At 31.4% G+C, this 19,682-nt stretch overlaps 1 protein-coding gene across 2 annotated transcripts in view; it reads right to left on the minus strand.

Annotated features, from left to right (window-relative positions):
- Window positions 1-12,904, minus strand: part of LOC143066990 (uncharacterized) — a 35,882-nt gene extending 22,978 nt beyond the window's left edge. Inside the window, exon 1 of one of the 2 annotated variants that reach the window (XM_076239929.1) lies at window positions 12,849-12,904. In XM_076239929.1, the coding sequence (XP_076096044.1) occupies window positions 12,849-12,889 (41 nt within the window). In that variant the 5' untranslated portion in view covers window positions 12,890-12,904. Of the gene's footprint in view, window positions 1-5,423; window positions 5,447-12,848 lie in introns of those variants that run through there. The other variant, XM_076239961.1, reaches the window with a different exon arrangement.
- Between the last annotated feature and the right edge of the window lie 6,778 nt (window positions 12,905-19,682).

Raw genomic sequence — 19,682 nt, forward strand, 5'->3', positions numbered from 1 at the left:
TTTGAAGCTGTAAACACTGATATATAAATTGATTATAAACTAATCAATAATTTTTAAGATAGCTAATGGAAAATAATATATAAAGTCTTTCAAAAATTGAATATGATAATAAAATTGTATATAAATCCATTAAAATCGCAAAATCCGTCTCCCCAAACCTACCACTTCTATTATAATGTCAAATTGTGTTAGGATATTCATGCATTTTACATGAATAATCAAAGGTGTTATAGAATAAAGAAAGTAAAGATTTAACCTTTGCATGCCTTATCGCAGAATCCTGGGGACTGGCATAGATTTATGTAAAATGCAAGTGTATGTACGTATAGAACATAAAATACAGACTTTTACATTATTAATTCCATGTTACATGCACATGTTTGTCTAATAAGGATATTGCAATAATCTATCATGAGATGACAGAAAAATTAAAATAAAAGAATTATGAAATAGTTCATCGATTTTCAAACTCTGTTTGGTTTAAGCCTTTCTGATATACAGAAGGAGCTTCATGGTAAGGTATAAAATATCTTTACTATCAACATGTAAAATATGTCCGGTGACACTGTAATCTGTGTACAAAGTCATTAGCACCTTTATATATACCTACTGTCGTATTGATCAACCTTCAAGAACTAATATTGAATTTTTTGTACTATTGGTAGCTTGAGTGTTTACTTTATGTAAGACATGTTTGAAGCGAGGTGTTAAGTAAACTTTCCGTTCGGTACTTATGGATGATATCTCCTTGGGTGCTTCGAAACAGCAAATAGGTATAAACCGAATTACCCGGTATATCAATGTTCCCGAATCATTGTAGAAATAAAAACAATAACATGGTATATTTTGTTTTGTGCGTGTTCACGGCATGACGAGTACTTCAATAGATAATTCAATAGGAGAAATTCTACACCATGTCCAACCTAAAACGGACCTGTGTTTATATATATGCAATCTAAAACTACATTTAAACATAAATACAAAGATTTTAATTTTGCTATATACCTCTCTTCCTAGCAGAACTATTGGTGATATGAAACAACCAATTGATAGACCCTTGAATTAAGGAAAACATAATTTAAAGCAAAGATTCATTCTAATCGTGTATAATAAGTAAAAAAAATAGATGCCATATAAAAGAGTCTCTTTCACTCATCTGCAAATTCAACAATGGCATTTCTCTATAGTAAAAATCATCATTGAAGGGAAATTATTCTATTAAGAGTTAACGGACAATTTCAGTCACGTTGACATATTTGTGGAGCTTATCTTGCTGATAATAATTCCCTTTTTCAGTTTTGAATTTGACCTCTTATAGTTTTCATGATAAATGGCAACACATGCAAAAAAATGTTGAAATTACCATTAAAGGTCTATAACTCCAATAACAAATCGATTGAAGATTTTGGCCATTCTTGCTTTAATCTTGTCTTGCTGATCATTTGTCCTATTTAAATCTTTCATCTATCTATTACAGTTTTAAAGATAATAGACAACAAGAATGTGTCCGTAGTACACGGATGCCCCACTCGCAATATCATTTTCCATGTTCAGTGGACCGTGAAATTGTGGTCAATACTTCAGTTTGACATTAAAATTTAAAAGATCATATCATAGAGAACATATTTACTAAGTTTCATGTTGATTGGACTTCAACTTCATCAAAAACTACCTTGACCAAAACCTTTAACCTGAAGCGGAACAGACGGACGAACGGACGCACAGACCAGAAAACATTATACCCCTCTACTATCGTAGGTGGGGCATAAAAACAAGAGAAATCGTCATTCAAGGGAAATACCTCCAATAAGGAATCACTACCAATTTCAGACATGTTGACTCATTTGTAATTTGGTGCTGTTCAAAGTTTCTGTCATTTTAATATTGTTTTCAAATACGTGGCAAAAACGCAAGAAACAGATAAACACTGTCAACATAGGGCAATAACTCTAATAAAGAGAAGACTGAAGATTTCAGTCATGATTGCATTATTTGTAGATCTTGTCTAGCTGATACATTTTGCTATGTAAATTATATGTCTATCTATTATATTATTCAAGATAATAGGCTACATAGCTTTAAAAATGGCAAAGTTCATTATTAAAGGGCAGAAACACCTGTAAAATGTCGTCTGTTAGTTTCGACTTAGATAACAGACATAACGACGGACGTCAAGTGATGAGAAAAGCTCATCTGGTCTGTTTTCCATGTGAGTTGAAAAAAGAGATTTATATATATATAGTCTTATTGCTGTTCTAAAAACACGAAGTGATCAAGAATTATACTTGAATTTATATTATCAAATTAAGAATATATTTTGAGTACCTCTTTGACTGGTTTTACAATGCTTGTTCAAGAATTTTACTTGGACCCCTGCAAATTGTAATAGGTATCAAGTCACCTTCAAGAAAATTTGAAGTTACATTAAGTAGTATAAAGAACACTTGATATTTATAAAACAATGCATTTTTATCAAAAGAACAGTAAAGTTTAAATAGATTTGAGGCTTTCAATAAAATTCATAAAACAAAATTATAATTATAAAAGATTTAAACTGTGTATGTCAAAATTATATCTATATAAATACAAAATAACTGCATTGCAGGTAGATATGTTCTAAATTACTTAAACAAGAAAAGATATAGCTTGATTTATTCTTGTGAATTCGGGTAAGCGAAGTAGGCTTCGAATGTCTAGTTTGTTTGAAGACAGATTGCGATTAAATAGTATAATTGGAGATACATTCAAAAAGAAAATAAATGTTTTAGTTGCTATATGCATCTTGACAAAAATTGATAATCCTATTTCTAACATTGTAATAATGAATTTTATTTTTTTGGAAAGTGTCCGCCTTATTTAAACTAGCAGGTAGACTTTCATTAAATTATTTAAAATATTCAAACGTCGACCTGGCAATCGAGAAGCTTAGGAATTGAACAATATATAATAACAGTTGAAGACAAACAGATCACATCAAGAACAAATGGAAAGCAAAAACGACAAAAAAATAAAGCCGATTAACAACAGTAAAAAAAAAACACTACACAGAAAAGTAAATATGGATACTTATTAAGTTAATTTGCCAGGCTAAACCAGATTTAAAGATGCAGAAATTAGAAAATATATGACAACCATTCATACTTTCACGTAATATTGTCAAAGACAATACAGCGTTCATATAAAAATTACTTTTATAAATGGGTTTTGTCATAATCGATGTGAATTTGAGTTAAGATCACTACTTCCGTAACATTACAAGGTTTGGAAAATGTTGTGTCGTTGTTCTCCTCTTATATTTAATGCGTTTCGCTCGGTTTTGGTTTGTTACCCATGTGTGTGTTGCGTTTCGGTGTTGTGTCGTTGTTCTCCTCTTATATTTAATGCGTTTCGCTCGGTTTTGGTTTGTTACCCCGATTTTGTTTTTTGTCCATGGATTTATGAGTTTTGAACAGCGGTATACTACTGTTGCCTTTATCTATGTGGATCCCCTGGCAGGTAAACAAGTAAAACAATATTTAACTCTGAATTCTATATTTCTTGGAAAATCACTACAGTAGTCATGAAACCTGGAGCGCTTTCCAGAGATTATTGTTCTTCTAAATATCAATATATTGATTCCGTAAAGGTAAAGAAATTTTATTTTTCAAATGAGGATTTGAGGTTTTGTTAAAACCATCGGCTGTAGTCATTTACTATTCAAACAGGTTCATATCATAAGTACCAACAATCGATCGTATTCTGAGGTCAAAGTAAATGTTCCAGTAGACCAGCAAATTCATTTTATTACCGAAATAAAAAAAAGAGAGTATAACAAACAAACAAAAAACAAAAAAAGTTAAATATGATGGAGATATTTTTAAATGTCTTTTCTACAGCACAATATTTTTCAGATTCAATATCAATGATATATGCAATTCTGTAATTTTACCAAAACAAAGCAAAAAACTACTTCTTTCATCAAATTCAACACCACAACTCAACTTCTTACTGCTTAGTTGAAAGGGACACTAGCTACGATATAAATAAAATGAATCAGATTTGTTTTCTTCAATCATTAATGAAAGTTAAACAATGAAATAAAAATTCGCTTTTAGCAATCAGTTTGGTTCGATTTTGTCAAAATAAGACAATAAACATCGCTAATAAATTATTCAATTTTGAGTGAATAATTCCTCCTCATGATGTTCATAATAATGTGACCTTCAATATTACCCCTTAGCTCAAGATGGGGTACGCATGCTTAATTTGTGTTCAGTTAATAGAAGGAAAAGAATGTCAACATTGAAATTAAAACAGGAGTAAATCATATTTGATTGTCTGATTCGATCCACAAAAACTCATTCTTATACAGGTTAAAACGATGATTAACATATATTTTTTATCCAATAATATGAAAACAAACTGACTTAGAAAAAAAATCAATTGTAGGAGCTAGCGATCTATTTATATGTACATTTATGTTTGTATCGTTGGCAGTCTTCGGAGGACACCTCGGTGGTTAATTACATGACGTCTCGACTTAAACACACACGAAATGCGGATACATAGTATCGAGTCCAAGCATTGTTTATTTTAAACTTTTATATAATTAGAATATACGGTTTAGTATGTTATAAATCAAATATGAGAATTTGAGTGTCAAATCGTTGAACAAGAATTTTGACAGCTAACACCCCTTTAAGCAAGGGTGTTGTTATTCGATGCTTAATTAACTGCCACAAAGTTGCGTTGATCACACAAACGGTTCAATTAGTTGAACCATTTTACATTTTCTAAATGGATCTTATAACATAAAAAAGCAGAGGGCAAAGAAAAATCAATACCATCTTGTAATATAGTGCAAAACGAATGCCGAAAGTATACTGTTCATTTAAAATCAAAATATTTGTGCTAAGATGAGATCTTACTAGTGCACTCTCCAAGTTCTTTTTTTTTTGGGGGGGGGGGTGCTTTATCGAAATCAAAAGATGAAGACTCGTTATATAATTGAATTCACCAAGAATTGTTTTATTAACTTTGTTGCTTAAAAATAAATTCCGTGTCAAAATCGCTTTTGTGAGACCTGTAAACGACGTTTGTTGCTGGAAAACAATAGCCATATCATTGTAACTAATACAAATGTAAAATGTTGACCTGAAGACGTTTTACATCTTGTTAAAACATGTGTTGTTCTATATATGAAAGCAAAACAAAAAGTATACATATTTTGATTTTAAACAGGGATAGAAATTTTACCATAAATTGCAAAAATCACCAATGCTATATGACACAACCACTTGATTTTTTGTTTTGTATGTGTTATTTGCTTTACCAAAGTCTTAGAGAGTTGAAAAGCTTTTTTCAATAATTCCCAAATTTATCGACGGAAAATAGGAACATGGTTGCCAGAAAGATTGGCCCTTTCTTTAATAGAAATTGCTTACCTTTATTGTGTTGCTGTTTTCCCTTTTTTTAATTGACAAGCCTGTCTATTCAATCATGCATGAGTTTCCAACATATCCATAAAAAAAACCTGGAATGTCTTGATATCAGCTCTTTTCACATTTTCTAGAGTAATTTTGTAATTCTTTAACACATTGGCAGTGAAGTATAACAAATTAATTACAGTTATTAAGTATATGTTTCACTTAACTCGTGTATTCTTTACGACATATTCTTATCAATATCATGTACTTCAAAGGGCGAGGATAATAGAGGAATGGGGGTGTTCCTTTGTTTGTTGATTGCATTTTATTGTTAGGAAACTAAATACGAGTCCGGATATTTAGGATATAATTGATTGGGTTTCATCATTATTTACATTTGTATCATTCAATTATTTCCACAGAAACATTGGCTTTCTCAGATATGAACATATCTATTGGCTGAAACTATTGATAAGTGTACGGAGGTTTATTTTGGCTTACATGCTTATATTAAAAATCCTAATTAAAATAGTTTTGTTTTTATTTTTTACGTTTAAGTATTCAGTTACTTTATACTTTCAATATCACTGTTTACAGATAAAGGCAACAAAAGTATGCCCGGTGTTCAAAAGCCATAAATTGATTAAAAGAAACAAATTCGGGCTACAAACTAAATCGAGGGAAACACATCAACTTTAAGAGGGAAAAAAAGGAACAATAAAAAAGGAAATATGGAGGTCTGCTAAAACCATTCGATACACTAGAAAGATAGTATTTCAGCTACCGGGTATCGTGTGCGATTGAATACTGTGGACTTGACATGATCTCTTTTAAATGACTTTCTTCTAACTTGTTCATAAACTATTTCTATTTCAGCTGAATTAAATCTTCAGAAAATTATTTGATATGAAATGCCCTTTTAATAGTTTAATATTCCCTTACATTAGTTTTGTGTACTCTTTTTTCAGAAATGTATTTTTTGGTCCATACACGTACGTCTGTGCTATTTATTGGTTTAAAGTTTCATTCTTGTTTTTGATTTCAGACTTTTTAAATAGTTTGTTTGGAATCGTACAACTGTTATACAACATACTCATACTATCACCAGTAGATATGCTGTTAACATATTCTTTTATATTAAAATGCAAATCGTCAAACGTTATGTGCATAATCTGAGTGTTGCCATTAATATATTAAAGTTTATCATTTGATTTACTTTTTAATACATATACATCTCGACATTAAATACTTCGCATGATCTGTTATTTGGAAAGATATATAATCAATAAAAGAGCAAAAGCAGTCTAAGCAGTAGATATTATGTGTGAAAATTCTAGTAAGAGAATTTTAAGGATTTAACTATTATGTTGCTTTATAACGAAGAAGGAAATATGTGGCTTGGTCCTTTGATCAGATTTTTTGTGCATTATGCCTCAAATCAGTATAGAACATCAAACTATACAGAGGAAATGTCGATGTGGAACATATCATAGCAACTGCACGATAAGTGTATTCATTCATTGCTGTAAACTAGTTATAGTAATATAACTTTCAAACAAAATTAAAAAAAAAAAAAAAAAAACAAAAGATAAAAGAAGTATTTTTTTTTTTAGAATGTGTCACTATTGAATTGAACAAGGCCCTTACAGAGTGACGTTCGATGCAATTGCTTATGTAATGTGATGTCAACTTGTGGTTTGAGTATAGCGGTCAACAATTAAATGTCATTGTCATTATCAAGTTTTCGCTGTTGGCAATATGATTGTTATGCTAGGAAACTGAAAACATTTGATAATCGAATAATAACAGTACCATTCAGCTATGGAAATCAAAATCATAAAGTTCGCACGAATGTCGCTTCAGTGTTTTTTAATCAGTTCTTTTCCTTAATTATTTCATTAACCATGTAGTAAAACTTATTAAATAAGCTCCTTAAATGTATTTCTTAAATATGCATTGAGTGCAAACTTGTTTGCTATCATTAATAGTAAGTTTTTGTTTTTTACTTTCTTGAGTAACTTAATTGTAATTCTAATTTATAATGGAAGCGAACAATGACAAGATTTAATACGCATACAAAAGAAAATAAATCTTATTTTTATATGTTTTTTTGTAGATAAACATTAAATATCATATGTTTTCATCAACAGTTAACCGAACGTGATTTATTTTTGTTATGAACAGTTAAGAATGGTTTACCTTAGCTTCGAGGAAAACTTTTATGAATTTTGGTCCTCAATGCTCTTCGTACTTTATTTGGCCTTTTTTTTAAAACTTTTTTTGGATTCGAGCGTCACTAATGACTGTTTTATAGACGAAACGCGCGTCTGGCGTATGTACAAAATTTAATCCTGGTTTCTATGATGAGTTTATTTATAACATCATGTTTTAGTATGTCTTCAAAGAATACTGAAAAAATATAGCATACAGTATAATATTCAAGGAGTAAAACTATCATAATTTTTATTGGCAAGGAGAGTTGTTTGATTTAATGAAACACACTCTTATACCCCTCCCCTCTTTTCCCCACCTCCCAATTTTTTTGTTATCTAAATACTACATGGGCATTACGTATAATATCGTTCGATTCCATCGTGTTTTTTTTGTTTTTGTTTTTTCTTTATTGGTATACGGTATTCAAAAGGGATTTACGATATTTGAACATCAATAAACTACTGTTGCCTATTGCATCCAAGTACATTAAGAATTTGCTGAGTATTGTTAAACATGTGTAAAAAGTTCAGTCAGAAAATCTATAATCTTAAACCATTATTTTGCTATAAAATGGACATTAAAATAGGTGACTTGGTTCTTTGATGCATTTTCCCCGGTGATGTATGCCTTAAAACGAAATGTAACATTCAACTTAATCAACAAGAGGAAGTTATGATCTTGTTCACATTATAGTAACTGCACGATAATGTTATTATCCATACCTTTGATATAATTTCAGGTATTACATTGCCACTACATGAAACAATTTAATTTGATAATACCACTTTTAAAAAGTGAAAAATTAGTTTTCTTAATTACAAATCATCAGTAAATTTAAAGCAAGTAATAATTCGAGTTATATTTGATTTGAAAATGGCTGCAATTAGTTGCTATAATCAAGGAGGTTATATTAGAAGGAGAGAGGACGAAAGACGATAATTACACATAAAATGTTACCGACTTTTCTGTAAGTGGGTGTTAATTACTTGAGATCGACTCTGTCACAGAGGGATATTTTGTCCTAATTACATACCCGAGTAAGAACGGAAACACCCGAGGTGTCATAAACTGACCGGAAATATAATTATTGACATATTAATACGATTTTTTGTGATATTTTTTATTAAGTAATTAAAAATAAAAATTTGATGTTAAAAGTTAACTTCTAACCAATAGAAATGAAACGAACATCTGTCTCAATGCCGTCAATGTTAGTATCAACAGAAAGCACTTTTACGTTGTTTCCGATAAATTTCTCAATGTTTCAATTGCAAATACTCTTTCCGGTCGTTACCGGTCACCGTAACTAAAGTACTTTGCATATTCGTATATTTTCTATGATTATTACCTGCCAATTCTCATCAACAGGAATTGACAGGTGAAGCGAAAATCTTTGTTTAAAGCAATGTAGTGTTGAATAAATATCGCACACTAACTTTCCATTAAACCCTCATAACTTTGTCATTTCTTTATCTTTTTACACGGTAGACAGACGATTGATTTTGAAATTGCGCGTCCAATCTTTTTCCATATCGTAAACACCTATACACTGCATTGTTACAAAAAATACACCTGAACTTTAATGATCCACTCACTGATAACAACCACGTGACATATGCGATTTATCTATTAGCCCGAACTGCTCGCGGTAACAGCCTGGTACATCAGAGGGCGATGTCAAGTGGGTGATAAACATGTCGGTTTCTTTATAATTTGATCATTTTTCTCTGATCGAACTGCTATCCTGGGGATGCTAATTTTGTATCAAGCAGAGTGTTCACTCTCCTTCTAATATAACCTCCTTGATTATAGCAAGGAGGTTATATTAGAAGGAGAGTGAACACTCTGCTTGATACAAAATTCCTGGGGATGCTAATTTTGTATCAAGCAGAGTGTTCACTCTCCTTCTAATATAACCTCCTTGATTATAGCAAGGAGGTTATATTAGAAGGAGAGTGAACACTCTGCTTGATACAAAATTAGCATCCCCAGGATAGCAGTTCGATCAGAGAAAAATGATCAAATTATAAAGAAACCGACATGTTTATCACCCACTTGACATCGCCCTCTGATGTACCAGGCTGTTACCGCGAGCAGTTCGGGCTAATAGATAAATCGCATATGTCACGTGGTTGTTATCAGTGAGTGGATCATTAAAGTTCAGGTGTATTTTTTGTAACAATGCAGTGTATAGGTGTTTACGATATGGAAAAAGATTGGACGCGCAATTTCAAAATCAATCGTCTGTCTACCGTGAAAAAAGATAAAGAAATGACAAAGTTATGAGGGTTTAATGGAAAGTTAGTGTGCGATATTTATTCAACACTACATTGCTTTAAACAAAGATTTTCGCTTCACCTGTCAATTCCTGTTGATGAGAATTGGCAGGTAATAATCATAGAAAATATACGAATATGCAAAGTACTTTAGTTACGGTGACCGGTAACGACCGGAAAGAGTATTTGCAATTGAAACATTGAGAAATTTATCGGAAACAACGTAAAAGTGCTTTCTGTTGATACTAACATTGACGGCATTGAGACAGATGTTCGTTTCATTTCTATTGGTTAGAAGTTAACTTTTAACATCAAATTTTTATTTTTAATTACTTAATAAAAAATATCACAAAAAATCGTATTAATATGTCAATAATTATATTTCCGGTCAGTTTATGACACCTCGGGTGTTTCCGTTCTTACTCGGGTATGTAATTAGGACAAAATATCCCTCTGTGACAGAGTCGATCTCAAGTAATTAACACCCACTTACAGAAAAGTCGGTAACATTTTATGTGTAATTATCGTCTTTCGTCCTCTCTCCTTCTAATATAACCTCCTTGCTATAATGTACTGTCTAAAAAAAATATTATTTTTTATTTTTACCGAAATCAAATCATATTAATTGGAATGGTCGTTTTGGGTCCGACTTTTGAGAATGTAATTTAAAACATAAATAAAGGCAACCGTAGTTCGAAAGTCACAGATCGATTGAGAGAAATAAATCCTGGTTACAAACTAAAACCGAGGGTAACACAACAACTATAAGACGAAAACAACGAAACAACAGAAACACTGAAGTGCAACAAAAAACAAAAGACAATGCAACTCAAACAGAAACGAACTATAAGATAACAACTGTCATTTTTCTAACTTTATTTCTTTTCAGTGGTGGTCGAAGCCAAAATACTTGAAAATCAAAAGCCTGATATAAGCCTCGAAGAGCTAATTAAACAAAACAAAAAGCACATAAAGCATAATTTAATCCGAATAAAAAGAATCAGAGTTTTCCATGATGAGGGAGATGCAATCCGTTGTTTAAATGATATAAAATGTAAATAAAATATTTCAAACAATGTTATAGTTAGGAAATAAGCTAATGAAAATTGCATGAAATGTGTTGGTTAACAGACCTTTTTCGTCTTAAGGGAAATAGATGGGTTTTTTTCTAAATAAGAACTGCAATGTCGAATGTTCTAATATATGTTATTTCATTAGAATTCAATACAATATCTATACTCATTATTTGGCCTTTTTTGTTACGAGCGTCATTGGTAAGTCTTTTGTAGACGAAGCGTACGTTTAGCGTACACAAATTATTAACCTGATATTTTTTATGAGTTTTACCGTTTTTTATACCCATGTTATTGCTTCAGCCTTTGATGGCACAACAGTGCTTGGAATTTTAATTTTAAATTATCTTCAACTTCGTCTCCGATTCGGTTTCCTAACTGTTTTAATACAAGATTCGCAGATAAATTATGAAGTCGCAACGCGGGTCAGACTTACATAATTATAACTCAAGTATCTTTTGCGAGTCCGTTTTGCGTAATAATTCCATTCAAATTATCATAATACTTCGGTACCTTTGAACTCTAAAGAATTTGGTTATACTTTTTTGGTTCATTAACATATGCTTTCATACGTTTAGTACTGTAGATTTTTCAAAGTTTTGTCCTTGGAATACCTGATGAAGGTCATTCCAGAAGCAGGTGCAGTACGTACGAAACTTTAAATAATCTACATAGTTAACGCCTTCCATAAAATTTGTGAAAGGGATGGTGTGCTGATTATATTGTGGATTTCTTTGAAATATTGAATATCAATCTTTCTACCACAAGCAATGTGAAACAAGCAAGAAGAACCAGGGACAGGTTGATAGAAGTGTTAGACAACTGCAATATGACAATAAGCTTGTCTGAGTAATATATATATATATTTGTTAACTAATGCAAGTCAAAAAACTTTTATTTTCTAAATTTCGTGTAATCTAACAACAGTACCGACATGGGGTTCTGGGGTTTTGGAACCTCCTTTATGACGATTAATGCATTTGAATGTGGACATACAGTTGGATCCTTCTTTATCCTGTGTTTGGACTCCCCCTCCTTTGAAAATGGCTGGATCCACCCCTGTACCGATCAGATATATATTTGAAAATCAAATACGTTAACGCCCGGTTGGATAGCATTCATCAAAATGTTGTTATTCCATGTCAAGCTTAATAACACAATATTTACATTATTAAAGGTACTTGTATTTTAAAGCGCTAATCAAACAGATCTTTGATCATACAAGACATTTCTGAATTAATCAATCAAGCTTAGTTCATGGAACTTTCTACCCCGGTAACTGACAAGTTAAGTATTTACATACATTTCTTAGATAAACATTAATAATTTGCAAAGTATCTTTAGAGACCAAGAAAAATATATGAAAAAAAAAGATATTTAATTAAATCAAGGAGTATGTGTGTGTGTTGTTTTATATACTTCAAATATACTTGTTTCTGTAATTGCGTTAGATTTGGTAATCTTAATCAACTGGAAACACTACCGACAGTGAATATCTTGTATATTTATTTGAAAATAAGAATAAATGAGCAATTGTTTTCGAAAATCGATAAGCAAATGCGATCTTAAATTTCGTCATTTAAAATATGACAAGGGTCAACTGAGGCTCTCAATCAGTAAGTCTTATGTTTGTAAGGTATTTTATTTATTTTGCCTTACTTTCAAAAATAACTTTTAAGGTTATCGATATACATGTATGTCTATTCAGCTAAAAGATGTGAATTTCCAAGAAAAAACGTGTCCCAATGTACATGACAGTTGGACATTACTGTTGGTTATTGTGCATTTTACAATATTCAAAATATCGATAACTCAATGGTGATCCCTTTTATCATTATGTTTCTATTATCTTTAGGGTTGCATAGAAAATAATAACGAACCTTAATTCCATTGTTGGACTCCTTTTAAATCCATATTCCATTTCTCTTTTTTCTTTTTTTTTTTTTTTAAATCTTGAATACTTCAATTTACATTCTCCGAAGGCATACTGAATCAATAATTAAATTATGAATTGCAAACAAACACTACATTAATGCTTTTCAAAATATCTGCTATAGTAAAAATAAAACATTCAAGGAAAATTTGCAAAATCCAAAAACAAATGGAGCCACAAGTCTGTTGGCAACTGATAAATACAAGTTTTCAGGTAAATTTGAGTTGATCGGTGTACGTATTGAATGAGCTATCATACATGTCAATGAATCATTAAGAACCATTAAGGTAGTTAATTCTATATATTCAATTTATTTCAGCAGGCAAATTGCTACAGAAAGGAAATGAAAAAAGTTTCATTTATGCTTATCTTTATAAATTGTCGTTTCGTGTTACCAACCTGTTAATGTTTTTCTTTAATGACTAACATGATTACAGGAATATGTTTTACACGAAAGGTAAATTATATTTTAAAGAACTTAACTAACAATTTAATGTTACTACATGGCAGGTAAAGAATGGATTGTTTAACCTCTTGTGGTGAGTGTATCCAAATCATTAAATGACATCAAAATAAAGTAGATACATCAAAATAAAGTAGATAAAAACAAAAACATAATCCTCAGGTACAAAGATGTTTAATCTGCCATTGATTTAATCAAATAACAACCTGAGACTACTAAAACTTATTTGTTATAGTAGTCTCAGCATCAACCAATGAACATAAGATGTTTGAATAGTTATAATGCTAGTCCTTGGTAATTAAGGCAACAGTAGTATACCACTGTTCGAAAGTCATAAATCGATTGAGAGAAAACAAATCCGGGTTGAAAACTAAAACCGAGGAAAACACATCAACTATAAGAAGAAAACAACGAAACAACAGAAACACTAAAGTGCAACAAAAACCAAACGACGATGTAACACACACAAAAACGAACTATAAGATAACGACTGCCATTTTCCTGACTTGGTACAGGACATTTTAAGAAAAAATGGTTAGTTGAACCTAGTTTTGTGGCTAGTTAAATCTCACATTTTTATGACAATGTTAAATATAACACTAAAAGGACAACATTATATGACAGGACTGCAGTACAAATAAATGTAAGAACATTCAGGACTGAGAAATACACAAAAGTGGTTTTTTTTTATTTCTCTTGATTTTGTGATCTCGGTTTTTTATTTTATGCCAGGTTTTTTTCAATTACTCTTCCGAAACACATGATATCAGTCCGTTTTTTATGAATAACAGAAAATGTAGCTAAAACCGGACAAGAAATCAAGGCTGTGTATGTGGAAAAAACATTTCTAAATTTTTTTCTGTCACTCCATCGAGGGAAATCGATTTCGTACCTTTCTATTATCTCATTGGTTCGCATGTAATTCAATGCTTTAGCCGGATATTATCAAATCGGGTGATTGGTATCGATTCCTTCCGACGTATGTGATGTTTGTTCTTATTCTATTGGTTTGTATGATGATATAGGCATACGTATGCAACAAAACTAGCCAAAAGGTGAACAAGGAACTGCATGTCTACTCTACATCAAAGTTAAACCTGAGTTTTGGTTTAGCTAAGGCTGCTCAATCTATAGATATCTGTCTTGTGTTTTGTGGATTGTTGTTGATTTTCTTATTATCATTGTGTGCATGGTGGTCTGTTTTTTTAAGACTTAGGCTTTCGATTGTCGCTTTTGATATCGTATTCTCCTATTTAAAACACATTTCACAGGTTAAGGGTTCTAAGTTTTACCGCCTTTCCAGATGGTTAATTATAAGCTATCGCGATTATTCGCCATATCCTCACCTTTGACTTTTTTTTTCTTTTAATGTAAATCAAACTTGATAAAATAAAATATTTTTACAGTAACTAATAGTTATAGTAGGTACTACTGCACTGATCACGTTGTGTTATAGTAATCTCAGTATATATCGTACAAGTAACACCATGGCAGTCAGTACACAAATAGGATAGTGGTGCTATGTTTCCACTATTGTGTAGTGGATTTCTATCGTTATCGATCCTCTGTCATTTTGTTTTATAAATGTGAAGACAGATATTTGGTACAGGCGATAGCTAAAAGGTAAAAATCACAGAAATACTGAACTCTGAAGAAAATTCAAAAAGGAAAGTCTCTTATCAAATGGCAAATTCAAACGAATGGATAACAACTGTCATTATTCCTGACATATTCTTATGTAGAAAATGGCGGATTAAACCTGGTTATAAAGCTTGCTAAATCTAGCTTATTTAGCTAAATAAAACTTATTGGCATAGGAACCGGGTGAAGGGAAGCTTGTTTTTTAGTCCTCCGCAATGCCACTGAAGCTGTAAAATCAGGAGACTAAACTTCAAAAATGTGTATAAAGTGGCAAAGACACAAGAAGTGTCGATCAAAAGCCACAATTATGTCTTATATTCGCACAAAATTGTCAAAGGTTAGCCGTTGATGACAAATGTAAGGTAATAGCAATAGCTTAGTTAGGTATAAAAAAAAAACCTGCAAGCTTTTAAATGTGTCATTGCATCATATGATTTTTTGGATAATGAAATAGATAATAATCTTTTCAGAACTTCCTATTAATGGAGAATACAATTCAGTTTTAAGAAACCCAAGTAAAAGTGGCATTTACTTGTCAGATAAATTAAAAGGAGCAGAGTGGTGTGATTTCTGTACCAAGTCAGGAATATGACAGTTGTTATCCATAAGTTTGACATGTTTGATGTGTTTGATGTGCTTGAGCTTTTATTTTGCTTATGGACTTTCCGTTTAGAATTTTCCTCGGAGTTAAGTTTTTTTGTTATTTTACTTTATATCTATATGAGCTGACAAAGCACGTTGGCCCTATCCATAATGATAACATCAACGGTGCCTATTTAACTTCCCATAGAGGCTCATTAAGACAATAAATGTATCTTCAGTGATGCTAGTTGACAATATATTTGAAAATCCAAAACGTGTTTGAAAAATGAACAACTGATAAAATAAAAAAGGACACATAAATGTAGTCAAAGCCAGACAAGGAATCAGAGTTCACTAAAATTAATTTAATAAAATTTTGATAAAGTATTTACTTTGACCCTTTGACAAAATTGATAAAAAATTCAAAACATATGAACCAACCAATTTATCAGAAAAAATGCACTGGTTATATAGCAGTTTGACAAACACTAATTTTGATCATTGAGAAGCTTAATATTCCCTTAACAACACAACGTATTTAAAACGTTTAGCTGATTTTACAGAGTTATCTCCCTGTAGCGTTAGATACCACCTTAAGTAAATATCAACATGTCTTTCAATGATGTCACTTTACAGACTTTACATCAGCATCTCAAGAACTGAAGAACTGAAAATAAGCTTGTCCTATACTTTTACTTCGCTTCTCCTTACATTCAATATAAACAAGAGGCTCTCAAGAGCCTGAATCGCTCACCTTAATTTTTTTGGTTAAATCTCTCATCAATGATTATTTTGGCTTTTCAATTTATTTAAATGTTCTTTGAATCGTCCTATTTTCTTCAAAATCATTTTCTCCTATGTTCTATTTTAGCCATAGGAGCTATGTTTCTGACATACAAGGAAATGAAATATAAAATTTATACTAGATACTCTGAAACTCATTTAGCATAAGTTTGGCTGAAATTGATACAGCAGTTTCAAAGGAGAAGATTTTTAAAAGTAAGTCAACATGATGAACAAATTGTGAAAAAAGTCTTTAAAGGGCAATAACTCCTTAAGGGGTCAATTGACAATTTTGGTCAAATTGACTTTTTTGTTGATCTTACTTTGCTTAACATTTTTGCTATTAACAGTTTATCTGTATCTATAATAATATTCAAGATAATAACCAAAAACTGCAAAATTTCTTTAAAATCATCAATTCAGGGGCATTATACCTGAAAAACCAGTTACCCAATTCGGCTGAAAATTTCAGGACAGGTAGACCTTGACCTAATAAATACTTTAACTTCTTGTTTTATTTGCTCTAAATGCTGGAGTTTTTGAGATATAAGCCAAAAACTGCATTTTACCCTGTGTTCTATTTTTAGCCATGACGGCCATGTTTTTTGACGAAATAAAAAATAAAGCGCAAACTTTATTTTATACACCCTACTGATCATTCAGTTGAAGTTTGGTTGAATTTGGTTCAGTAGTTTTAGAGGAGAAGATTTTTTAAAGTTAGCAAATATGATGAACAAATTGTGAAAAATTGTCATTAAAGGACAATAACCCCTTAAGGGGTCAATTGACAATTTTGGTCATATTAACTTATTTGTAGATCTTACTTTGCTGATCATTTTTGCTGTTTACAGTTTATCTTTATCTATAATAATATTCAAGATAATGACCAAAAACTGCAAAATTTCCTTAAAATTACCAATTAAGTGGCAGCAACACAACAATGGTTTGTTGATTCATCTGAAAATTTCAGGGCTGATAGACCTTGACCTAATGAACATTTTTACCCCATGTCAGATTTGCTCTAAATGCTTTCGTTTTTGAGATATAAGCCAAAAACTGCATTTGACCCCTATGTTCTATTTTAAGTAACGGCGGCCATGTTTTTTGACGGATCAAAAATCAAAGCACACACTTTGTGCAGGATAATCTAAGGAACAATCATGCTAAGTTTCATTCAAATCCATTCAGTAGTTTCAGAGAAGAAGATTTTTTAAAGTTAGCAAATATGATGAACAAATTGTGAAAAATTGTCATTAAAGGACAATAACCCCTTAAGGAGTCAATTGACAATTTTGGTCATATTAACTTATTTGTAGATCTTACTTTGATGATCATTTTTGCTGTTTACAGTTTATCTTTATCTATAATAATATTCAAGATAATGACCAAAAACTGCAAAATTTCCTTAAAATTACCAATTAAGTGGCAGCAACCCAACAATGGTTTGTTTGATTCATCTGAAAATTTCAGGGCTGATAGATCTTGACCTAATGAACATTTTTACCCCATGTCAGATTTGCTCTAAATGCTTTCGTTTTTGAGATATAAGCCAAAAACTGCATTTGACCCCTATGTTCTATTTTAAGTAACGGCGGCCATGTTTTTTGACGGATCAAAAATCGAAGCACACACTTTGTGCAGGATAATCTAAGGAACAATCATGCTAAGTTTCATTCAAATCCATTCAGTAGTTTCAGAGGAGAAGATGTTTGAAAAATTGTTAACGACGACAGACGACGACGACGACGACGACGGACGCCAAGTGATGAGAAAAGCTCACATGGCCAGGTGAGCTAATAATTTATGTCTATATAAATGATGTCCTTTCACTGGATATATCAAAGTTTGATGCATCTATCCAATTAAACTTGAAATAAAGGATACCATTGATATTGTGTGGTCTATATTATATCTAGTTTCATATCTAAATAAGCAATGGTTGTAAATTTTGATATAAACAAAATGAATGATTTAAGTTTTCTCGTTGTGAATTCTTCATTTCTATGTATCAACATTCCAACAGTCAATGCATACCTAGTATATATCTCCAAGTTCATACGATATGTGTGTGAATCCTATCATGATTTCCTTGGTAGACACTAATATTTCAAAATGGTAAAGTTGAAAGGTTTTCAGATGCCATCATGATATCATTGACTATAAGGGAACATTTGTGTCACATGGGACCGGGATATGTTTTGATTGTCAAAAACAAAAATCTGGTCCCCTATCTCTCGGATGTGAAAAAAACCAAATGCCACTTATCCCAAGCTTTGTTATTAACATGAGCAAATAAAATGGGTGCCACCTTAGGAACGGGAACTGCTTACCTTAAAGAGTTCTTGAGTTCATCACTAGTTTGTCGGGGATTGTGTTTCTCAATTCTAGTAATAAAAAAGGTCAGAAACCCAATTGGTATTTATTATTAACAAGTCTTCTTTTCTTTTAAATTGGGGTCTATATTGAATGTGTACAAATAGTCTACACCTATGTGATTTTGAATTTTGAATATATGTCTATATAAATGATGTCCTTTCACTGAATAAATCAAAGTTTGATGACTGTTGAAAGCATCTATCCAATTGAACTTGAAATAAAGGATACTATTGATACTGTTAAGTCTATATTATATCTAGTTTCACATCTAAATTAACCATGATTGTAAACTGAGATATACACAAAATAAATGATTTAAGTTTTTTTGTTGTGAATTCTTCATTTCTGTGTATCAACATTCCAACAGTCAATGCATACATCTCCAAGTTCATACGATATGTGTGTGAATCCTATCATGATTCCCTTGGTAGACAGCTGTTGCACTAATATTTCAAAATGGTAATGTTGAAAGGTTTTCAGATGCCATCATGATATCATTGATTATAAGGGAACATTTGTGTCACATGTGACCGGGATATGTTTTGGTTGTCAAAAACAAAAATCTCGGTTGTGAAAAAAACAAATGCCACTTATCCTAAGATTTGTAATTAACATGAGCAAATAAAATGGGTGCCACCTGAGGAACGGGAACTGCTTACCTTAAAGAGTTCCTGAGTTCACCACTAGTTTGTCGGTGATTGTTTCTCAATTCTAGTAATTAAAATGTCAGAAACCCAATTGGTATTTATTATTAACAAGTATTCTTTTCTTATAAATTGGGGTCTATATTGAATGTGTGTACAAATAGTCTACACCTATGTGAATTTGAAATGACATAAATGATGATATGGACACAAGGAAATGGTAAAAAAATCCTTCATATTTACCTTCAAGAAATAAACCATAACTGATGGAGCAGGTCAAATAATATCCATG

Source organism: Mytilus galloprovincialis, chromosome 1, assembly GCF_965363235.1.
Source record: "Mytilus galloprovincialis chromosome 1, xbMytGall1.hap1.1, whole genome shotgun sequence".
Classification (NCBI taxonomy): Eukaryota; Metazoa; Mollusca; class Bivalvia; order Mytilida; family Mytilidae; genus Mytilus; species Mytilus galloprovincialis.